Source organism: Calonectris borealis, chromosome 15 (genome assembly GCF_964195595.1).
Source record: "Calonectris borealis chromosome 15, bCalBor7.hap1.2, whole genome shotgun sequence".
NCBI lineage: Eukaryota > Metazoa > Chordata > Aves > Procellariiformes > Procellariidae > Calonectris > Calonectris borealis.
In genome coordinates, this window is record NC_134326.1 from 2,418,264 (window position 1) to 2,428,569 (window position 10,306).

Below are 10,306 nucleotides of genomic sequence, written 5' to 3' on the forward strand. Positions count from 1 at the left end.
AGTGTTATGAAGTACGCTGGCCTGTTTTGATGTTCTGTCAACATTTGTATCAACAGCCACACTGTTTCAAAAGCCCTGGAAATTTTATTTTATGAAATGAAACAACAAACAAACATTGAAAAAAAACCAAATCCTAAGAACCGCCCCTCCCCAACAAAACCCAAATCAAATTTTCCCAACAATCGCTATCATCTGTTAGTTGGTGTGCTCATCAACATTTTGGTTTTTCTTTCAGCGCATGAAATCAATGCCATTGCCATCAGAGCTGTACCGATATTACTTTTAGAAATAGAATTGCTCCCAGGTCTGCCACCTTTGCACCCAAGGTAGCTGAAGCATTGCCAAACATGAAGGGTCAGCAGCAGAGAGCCTGCCAACACCATGTATATGATACCATCTGTATGTTTACTATGGTGCTCTCATTGATGGGGAGGGTCTGCAAAAGGTGAAGTGAGCCCTGAGGTGTGATAGAAACCTGTGGCACGTCACAGAAGGGAATGTGGCAGTGGCATTGAGTAGGGCCTGGCCCTTTCCTGATGTGAAGGGTGACCTTGAGCAGTGGGAAGCCTTGTCTGAGGGAACTGGAAATTCTTGGGAAGACCATGGTCTGTGTTATAAGAATGGGAGATGTGTGCTTGAAATGCCCACAATGTCCTTTGAGGTTATGAAGATCTCCCGCTAGAGACAGTCCCTTGTGCTGCTGCCTGCCTGACGCAGGGAATGTGTTGGTAAGAGGGGGTGAGATGCAGGCTGCTGAATATTGTCTGATGAACGCTTCCGCTCTTGTTTTGAGCAAGGTGTTGTGGGAGGGCAACGCTTCAGTCTGCTGTCCCTGTGTTGTCGTGGGCATCTACAGGAGCTTCTGCAGCCGTTGACATTGCCATGATGGTTCCTTGCTCCTCCTGAAGAAGGATTTGTAAGCGCACATGAGGAGATGGGTATAATCTTTGTGTCCCTGACTTCCCCTACTTGCTGCAGCCAGCAGCAGTTACCATCGGCAGCTGAGGTTTGCTGTTCTGGGTGGGAGTTGTTCTCCCGTAGAATTAAATCACTGCCAATGGTGATGAGAGGTGCCACGGCACTGGCTGTGGAGATGTTGTCGCTTGGTGTTGTGTAGCATTTCCACCCGAGCTTGCTGAAGTTCTCCAAGAGACGCAGGCTGTGGTGGTGAGAGTCCCCCAGGCACTCTTTACTGCCTTATTGCCTTTGCTGAGTGCAGCCTGTGCTGGTATGAGATGTGGTTTCTTGTGGAAAGCTCTGTCCTCCTCCTCCCTGATTCTCCTTTGCCAAAGACATGATGGAAGGTGACAATTGGGAATCAGGGTTTTCTGTCCCCGTGGTGGAATTTCTCCATTTGTATTCACCCACCAGAGTCATTATGAAGGCCCTGAAGGCAATACGGACTTTTCCTATGTTCTTTTTCCAAGTATGTTGTTGGTAGTATGGTAGTAGTGTTTGGGGAGAGGAGTGTGACGCAAGGTAGGTGTCAGAAACGGGCATTTTCTTTTTCTTTTCCCGCCCCCACCCAAACCATGCTATAGAATTCCGTTCCAGGCAGGAGAAGTGATGTGATATGATATACGCTGGCCTGTAACAGAGCTCCCAGGTGTGAAGCATTGCAAAACACGAAGGGTCAACTACAGAGAGTCTGCTGGACACCATGTATATGGTACCATCTGTATGGTTTTTATGGTGCTCTCATTGATGGGAATGGTTGTGGACTTGCGTTCCTGACCAGAGAGGCAGTGTGACGTATGCTGGCCTTTTATGATGTTCTTTCAATATTTCCATCGGCAGCTACACCCTTACAAAAGCCCGGAAACCTTCTTTTTGACAACAAAAAAAAAACAACCAACAAACAAACAACCGCCCCCTCACCCAGCCCCCCAATAAGAAAACCCCAAACCCGAAGTCTCCTACAGAATCGATATCATCCATCACATTGGGGTTCTTGTCAACGTTTGGGTTGTTCTCTCATAGCGTGAAATCACTGCCACTGCCATTTAGAGCTGTTGCAACATCACCTTTAGAAAGAGTAGAGAGTCTGCTGGACAGGGTCTATATGATACCATCTGTATGGTTTTTATGGTGCTCCCATTGATGGAAAAGTCTCTAAAAGCTGGAGTGAGCCCTTAGGTGGGAAACGAAACTGTGGCCTCAAGTTGCGCCAGGGCAGGTTTAGATTGGATATTAGGAAATACTTCTTCACGGAAAGGGTTGTCAAGGTTTGGAACAGGCTGCCCAGGGAAGTGGTTGAGTCACTGTCCTGGTTTCAGCTAGGGTAGAATTAACTTTCTTTCTGGTGGCTGGGGGGTGCTGTGTTTTGGGTTTGGCATGAGATGGCCCATTGTTGCTTTGGGTGGTGCTTGCACCAGGGACTTTTTGGCTTCTGCCAGGCCTCTGCCAGGTGCACAGGAAGCTGGGGAGGGAGCATAGCCGGGGCCATTGACCCCGCTGGCCAATGGGGTATTCCATACCAAGTGACGTCAGTATAAAAACTCAGGGTGGGGGCTCTCACGTCTTGGGACGGGCTGGGCGTCAGTGGGTGGGTGGTGAGCAGTTGCATTGTGCATCGCCTGCTTTGTATATTCTATTATTTTTGCTGTTATCATTGTTATTATTACTATTCTACTTTGTTTTATTTCCCTTATTAAACTGTTTTTATCTCAAGCCTTGAGTTTTCCTACTTGTGCCCTCCCGATTCTCTCCCCCATCCTACCGGAGTGGGGGGTGAGTGAGTGGCTGCGTCGTGTTTAGATGCTGGCTGGGGTTAAACCATGAGAGTCACCATCCCTGGAGGTATTTAAACAACATGTAGATGTGGCACTTAGGGACATGTGTACAGTTGGACTGGATGATGTCAAGGGTCTTCTCCAACATCAATGATTCTGTGATTCTATGATCATCTTTGGAAATAGTATTGCTCCCAGGTGTGTAAGATTTCCATCTGAGATTGCTGAAACATAGCAAAACATGAAGGGTAAGCTGCAGAGAGTCTGCTGGACACCGTGTCTGCGATACCATCTTTGTGTTTTTCTATGGTGCTGTCATTGATGGAAGGGTCCACAAAAGCTGGAGTGAGCCCTGAGGTGGGAAAGGAACCTGTGGCATGTCGCAGAGGGGAATGTGTCAGTGGCACTGAGTCGGGCCTGGCCATGTCCTGATGTGAAGGGTGACCTTGAGCAGTGGGAAGATTTGTCTGAGGGAACTGGAAATCCTTGGGAAGACCATGTCACAAGAGAAGAATGGGAGATGATGTGCTTGTCTGGAGAACAGGTTGCAGAGTGGGGAATGGAGGATGCTTAGAGGAAAGCATGAGGCAGGAAGGCCACAGAGTGTTCTTGCCCAGGATCCTTTCCCAGGCTGCAAGGATGTGGAGTTGGAGGCCTTCCTGGTCTTGAGCTAGTGTGTGGTATTGAAATGTCCACAACATTTGAGGTTATGAAGATCTCCCACCAGACAGTGCCTTGTGCTGCTGCCTGCCTGACGTAGGCAATATGTTGGTAAGAGGGGGTGAGATGCAGCCTGCTGAATATTGTCTGATGAACCTTTTTGCTCCTGTTCTGGGCAAGGTGTTGTGGGAGGGTAGTGCTTCAGTCTACTTAGCTGTGGAGATGCCATTTCCCATGGCGCAGGATAGAAGATGCCAGTAGAAAACCTTGAGAAGAAGCCCGGCTCACAGGGCTGCTTGCCTGGGATCCTCTCAGGATTTTGTGAAGATAATTGCCATATGCGCCTTTAATCACTTGGTTTTGATGTGGAATGTTGTTGGTGAAAGAGAAGCATTTTGAAATTTGGATCATGCTGTCAGCCTTCTCTGAAGCTTCCTTGGTCTTCTCTCTGCTCTTAGTCTTGCTAGGGAGGGGAAGGAGTGGTGTCCGTAATCAGGATGTTGGCAAACCTTGCATCCCATACAGTGGAATGGGATTCTTTGGTTTTATTTCCTCCTCTCACCAAAACCACCCACCCTTTCAATCTGTTGGTTTTTTTTCCTCTCAGATTGGCAACGTGTTGGTAAGAGTGGATGAGATGCAGACTGCTGAATTTTGGCAGCTGTCAGGTGGCAGACGTTTCTGGGGGTTTTCCATCAGTGTGTGGGAAGGTTTCCCAGTCCCTTGAGCTGAGATTGACATTGAGAGAATGTCCTTAGCTTTCAGGTGTCCCTTCTGCTTCCCCTTTGATAGAAGTGCATAAGGGAGCACTACACACTGTCCAGCGTTTTCAAGGCTTTTGCAGAACATTTTTCTCTGTCCAGCATCCCCAGAAATCGCTGCTAATGTTAAGGGACAATGTCCCTTAAAACGAATTCTCCTCTACTGAAAGTGTTTCTTTTTCTGAAGACGACACCAATGATGCTACAGGTAAGTCACTCATTAGGAGGATGAGCTTGAGAGACAAATGTACTTTTGTTCCTCTTGAGTTCTGGTATCTTCATGTTGGATCGACCGAACGTTGCCTTGATTGTAATGCCTGTGGGTTTGGAGCAGCAAAGCACCGCTGCCTGCTCTCGTTCCTTTCCCGCTGCTTCCAAGCCCAGGGTGAGCTGGTGGCAGCGAGGACAGAGGGAGGAGGGACGTTAATGCGTTTCTCAGAGTAGATGCGTTCTCAGTGAAAATGCCGTGGTGTTACCTTGGTGGCTTTTGTTTGGCTGTATGATGGGTGGCTTATGCTAATGAGTGAGAGGTATTCCGTGGGGACTAATGCCCCTGGTTACCGAGATTCTTGGTGTGTTGTCCTGGCAGTGCTGGCAGTGCGTGCCTGCCTGAAAGGGAAAGCAAGAGCTTGACCTTCATTGTGCAGGTGGAAAAGGAGGCCAGAAGAATAGCTCTTCATCGAGATACAGGAAGAGTGCTCGGGAGCTGTGGAGGCCCCATGCTTTTTCAGCCTTCCTGGAGGATTGGAGTGCTGGGCTGTGATGGGTTTGAGTTCCTGAATGAAAGACTTTCTGTGTTGTTTGGACTCATTGGAGCCTGTTTGCAGAGATGTACCTGGGGCTTGGGCTAGTGCTTCCAAGGGTGGTAGATTCTGTTCTGATGTAGCAGAGCTGTTCTTTGCCAAACGATTGCCTTGCTCTGTTATTTGCTGGGTCCTTGAGAGGCCTGGAGGCTGGAGAGTGTGGCGTTCATCTTGAAGGGAGAGGAAGTTGCAGGTGCATGGAAAAGAGGAAAGCAGGAAGGTTGTTCCCTGTCCAGAGAGATGGAAGGTGGTAGGGAAGAGGAAGGAGAGCTCTTGCCAGAGGGCATGTCCGTGCTTCATGGCGAGTATGTTAGTGACCTTTTAAAAACATTTTGGTAAAGGAAGAAATGAACAGAAGAGGGAAGGATGGAAGCAGAAGAGAACGGGAGGCAAAGAGGGCACAGCGGGGCCAGAAAGAAGGAGGAAGAGAGGAAGGAAGAGAGAAGGAAAGAGAAAGGAAAGGAAGAGAAGAAGGAAAGAGAAAGAAGGAGCAAAAAAGAAGGAAAGGAAGAATCTTTGCAAGTAAGAAACAAGCAAGCAAGGAAGAAAGCAAGCAGGAAGGAAGAGATGATTGAGGAGATTACCAGCATTTGTCTCAACACGCTGAATGGAGTTGAGGACCTCAGCATCCTCAGTACTTATGGATGCTCTGCAAGGCTGGCTGAAAAGCAGTGAGGAAGAGGAAGGAGAGGTCTTGCCAAAGGGCATGTCCACGCTTCATTACGAGCGTGGTGTAGACACGTGGAAAACATTTTGGTAAAGGAAAAAATGAACAGAAGAGACGAGGATGGAAACAGGAGAGGAGGAGAGGGAAAAATAGGACAGGGAAGAGAAGGAAAGAGAATATGTAAGGAAAGAGAAGAAGGAAAGAGCAAGGGAAGAGAGAAAAATAGAGGGGAAAAAAGAGAACAGCAGAAGGAAATGAAGAAGGGAAGGAAAAAGGAAAGAAGGACTCTATGCAAGTAAAGAGCAAAAGAAAGAAGAGAAAGGAAGGAAAGAAGAGGAGATGACCAGCATGCACCGACCTTCCCTCCAGAGGCTGAACGGAGTTGGTCGCTAACAGCCTCCGCCTTGGTCAGAGTAGCGCGCTCCGGCGCTGATGCCCCGTAATTAGCGCTGATGCCCCGTAATTAGCGCTGATGGCTTTGTCTTTGACGGTCTCCGCCGCGGCGCAGGAGGCGACTGGTGAGCTGCGAGCGGGGGTAAAGAAGAGGGAAGGATGGAAAGGGAAAGGATAGTAAAGAATCGGGCAGGGCAGGGCAAGACCCAAAAGGAGAAGGAAGAGAAGAAGGACAAGGAAGAAAAGGAAGAAGAAGGAGACGCAGTAAAAAGAAGATAGAAAGAGAAGAAAACAAAGTAGAAAAGAGAAAGGAAGAAAGAGATAAACGAACGAAGAGCTCTGAAAGAAAGAAAGAAAAGAAGAAATAAATAAAGAAAGAGGAAGAAGGAAAGGAAGAGAAAAGGAAGGAATCTATGCAAGCAAACAGCAAGCAAGAAAGGTAAAAGGAAAAAGCAATAAGGATTAAAAGAAGAGGAAAAGAAAGAATAAAAAGAAAGAGGTGAAGGCAGAGACGGCAGAGGAGATGAGCAGCGCGGGGCCGGGGCAGGAGCGTGCGAGGCGGCGGAGCAGCGCACGGTGTCGCTGCAGGCTCAGCAACGGCGGCGGAGCGGCGAGGCGGCTCCGCCCCGGCGCGGCGGAGAGCCCGGCTGTGAGCGCGGGGGGGCGGCGCGGGGCGGGCAGGAGAGCCGGTGCGTGCGGGCGGCGGCGCGGAGCCGTGCGGGGCCCGGCCGGGCGGCGGCGGCGGCGATGGGCGTGTGCTGGGGGCCCGTGGTGCGGGTGCTGGTGCTGCAGGCGGCCTGGGCGCTGGGCGGCGGGCAGGTGCGCTACTCGGTGCCGGAGGAAGCCAAGGCCGGGACGGTGGTGGGCCGGCTGGCGCAGGACCTGGGCCTGGAGGCGGGCGAGCCGGAGGCGCGGCGGCTGCGGCTGGTGGCGCAGGGCCGGCGGGCGAGCGTGGAGGTGAGCGGGGCGAGCGGGGCGCTGGTGGTGAGCTCGCGGCTGGACCGGGAGGAGCTGTGCGGGAAGAGCGCGCCGTGCGCCCTGCGGCTGGAGGTGCTGGTGGAGCGGCCGCTGCGCGTCTTCCACGTGGAGCTGGAGGTCACCGACATCAACGACAACGCCCCACTCTTCCCCGCCGCCCGGAAAAACCTGAGTTTACCGGAGAACTCCCCTGCGGGGTCTCGTTTCCCGCTGGAGGGCGCGTCGGATGCAGATGTCGGAGCCAACGCGCAGCTCTCCTACACACTCAGCCCCAGCGAGCATTTCGGTTTGGAAGTGAAATCCAAACACGAAACCAAAATGTCACTACTCCTCGAGTTAAAGAAATCTCTGGACCGCGAGACGATGCCCGTGCACCGTTTGGTGTTGACGGCGAGTGACGGGGGCCGGCCGTCGCTGACGGGCACGATGGAGCTGGTGATCTCGGTGCTGGACGCGAACGACAACGCGCCCCAGTTCAACCAGTCGGTGTATAAAGTGCAGCTGCCGGAGAGCGCTGCCCCCGGAACGGTGTTTCTCCAGTTAACAGCGACAGACAAAGATGAGGGAATTAACCGGGAGATATATTACTCGTTTAGCGACTCGATTTCTGCCGAAGTTCAGGACTTGTTCGTAATTGACAGAAATTCCGGGGAGATGCGGACTGCCGGGGAACTGGATTTCGAGGACGTTCAGTCGTATGACTTGGAGATCGAAGCGAGAGACAAAGGTTGGCCTCCGCTGTCGGGTCACTGCAGCGTGGAGCTGGAGGTGCTGGACGTGAACGACAACGCGCCGGAGGTGTGGGTGACGTCGCTGTCGGTGCCGGTGCCGGAGGACGCGGCGGTGGGGACGGTGGTGGCGCTGCTGAGCGTGTCGGACCGGGACTCGGGGGCGAACGGGCGGGTGCGCTGCGCGGTGCGGCCGGCGGCGCCGTTCGGGCTGGTGGCGAGGCTGACGGGCTCGTACTCGCTGGTGCTGCGGGAGGCGCTGGACCGGGAGCGGGTGGCGGAGTACGAGGTGGAGGTGCGGGCGGAGGACGGCGGGGCGCCGCCGCTGCGCGCCAGCCGCGGGCTGCGGGTGCCGGTGTCGGACGTGAACGACAACGCGCCGGCGTTCGCGCAGGCCGTGTACACGGTGCTGGCGCGGGAGAACAACGCGGCGGGCGCGGAGCTGGCGCGGCTGTGGGCGCGGGACCCGGACGAGGCGGGCAACGGGCGCGTGAGCTACTCGGTGGCGGAGGGCGGTGGCGGCGGCGGGGGCGCGGCGGCGGGCGGCGGGTGGCGTCCGGCGTCGAGCTACGTGTCGGTGGACGCGGAGAGCGGGCGGCTGTGGGCGCTGCAGCCGTTGGACTACGAGGCGGTGCAGGTGCTGCAGTTCGAGGTGCGGGCGGTGGACGCGGGGGAGCCGCCGCTGTGCGGCAACGCCACGGTGCAGCTCTTCGTGGTGGACGAGAACGACAACGCGCCGGCGCTGCTGGCGCCTGCCGGCGTCGGGCCGGGGCCCGGGGCCGCGGTCTCGGCGGCGTCGGGGCCGGGCTCGGGGGCGTTGTGGGCGTGGGCGGCGTGGGGGGCGCCGGCGGGGCAGGTGGTGGCGAAGATCCGCGCGGTGGACGCGGACTCGGGCTACAACGCGTGGCTGCGCTACGAGCTGTGGGAGCCGCGGGGGAAGGGCCCGTTCCGCGTGGGGCTGTACAGCGGCGAGGTGAGCACGGCGCGGGCGCTGGAGGAGGCGGACGGCCCGCGGCAGAGGCTGGTGATCGTGGTGCGGGACCACGGGGAGCCGGCGCGCTCGGCCACGGCCACGCTGAGCGTGTCGCTGGGGGAGGCCGCCGAGGCGGCGCTGGCGGCCGCGGGCTCGTCCTCGTCCTCGCCGGGGGCGGGGCTGCGGCCGGCGGCGGGCACGGAGGCCGGCGCGGCGGCGTCGTCGTCGTCGACGAACGTGTGGCTGGTGGTGGCCATCTGCGCGGTGTCGAGCCTGTTCCTGCTGGCCGTGGTGCTGTACGGGGCGTCGCGGTGGGCGCCGCGGGCGGCCGTGCTGTCGGGGCCCGGGCCGGCGACGCTGGTGTGCGCCAGCGAAGTGGGGAGCTGGTCGTACTCGCAGCGGCAGAGCCGGAGCCTGTGCGTGGCGGACGGCGCGGGCAAGAGCGACCTGATGGTTTTCAGCCCCAACTTCCCGGCGCCGCCCGGCCCCGCGGCGAAGGAGACGCAGCCGGAGCCGCCCGCTCTCCCGGACACGGTCAGTGGCCCTCCCTTCCCCGCCTCTCGCCCCCGCCTTCCCCCTCGTCCTCGCGCTCCCTTCTCGCCCTGGGGGTGGGGAGGCGCTGGTGGGAGCCGGGCTGAGCCCGCGGGGCGTGCGGGCGGTGGGTGCTTGGCGGGTGCTTAAGGATGTGAAGTGGCCCTTTGCATCTGCCTTGGCGTCCTTGCCGGAGCCCCTCGGCTGTCGCTTTGGGGGCAAAAGGAAAGGTATTGCCGCAGGCAGCAGTAGTTGCCGTCGGCAGCTGAGGTTTGCTGTTCTGGGTGGGAGTTGTTCTCCCGTAGACTTAACTCGCTGCCGATGTCGATGAGAGGTGCCACGGCACCGGCTGTGGAGACGCTTTCGCTTGGTGTTGTGTAGCATTTCCACCTGAGCTTGCTGAAGTTCTGCAAGAGACGCAGGCTGTGGTGGTGAGAGTCCCCCAGGCACTCTTTACTGCCTTATTGCCTTTGCTGAGTGCAGTCCGTGCTGGTATGAGATGTGGTTTCTTGTGGAAAGCTCTGTCCTCCTCCTCCCTGATTCTCCTTTGCCAAAGACATGATGGAAGGTGACAATTGGGACTTCAGGGTTTTTTGTCCCCTGGTGTAATTTCTCCATTTTGTTTGGCCCACCAGAGTCATTTTGAAAGTTGGGAAGCCAATACAGACTTTTCCTGTGTTCTTTTTCCAAGTATGTTGTTACTGGTGTTACTGTAGCAAGGTAGGTGTCAGAAACGGGAATTGGGTTTTTCTTTTCCTGCTGCCCCTTTCCCCCAGGTTGTGGACTGCATTCCCTGCCAGTGAAGTGTTATGAAGTACGCTGGCCTGTTTTGATGTTCTGTCAACATTTGTATCAACAGCCACACTGTTTCAAAAGCCCTGGAGATCTTATTTTATGAAAAGAAAAACAAATAAAGAAAAAAACCCTAAACCCAAAGAACCACTGATCCCTTACAAAACCCAAATCAAATTCTCCCAACAGTCGCTATCATCTGTTACGGTGGTGTGCTCATCAACGTTTTGGTTTTTCTTTCAGCGCATGAAATCAATGCCATTGCCATCAGAGCTGTCCCAACATCAC

At 55.0% G+C, this 10,306-nt stretch overlaps 1 protein-coding gene across 1 annotated transcript; it reads left to right on the forward strand.

Moving 5' to 3' along the window:
* The first annotated feature begins 4,581 nt into the window (after window positions 1–4,581).
* On the forward strand, window positions 4,582–10,029 carry LOC142088935 (protocadherin alpha-2-like). Its single transcript, XM_075164809.1, has 2 exons — window positions 4,582–9,229; window positions 10,003–10,029. The coding sequence occupies exons 1-2, from the start codon at window positions 6,764–6,766 to the stop codon at window positions 10,027–10,029; spliced, it is 2,493 nt and encodes an 830-aa protein (XP_075020910.1). The 5' UTR covers window positions 4,582–6,763.
* The last annotated feature ends 277 nt before the right edge of the window (window positions 10,030–10,306 follow it).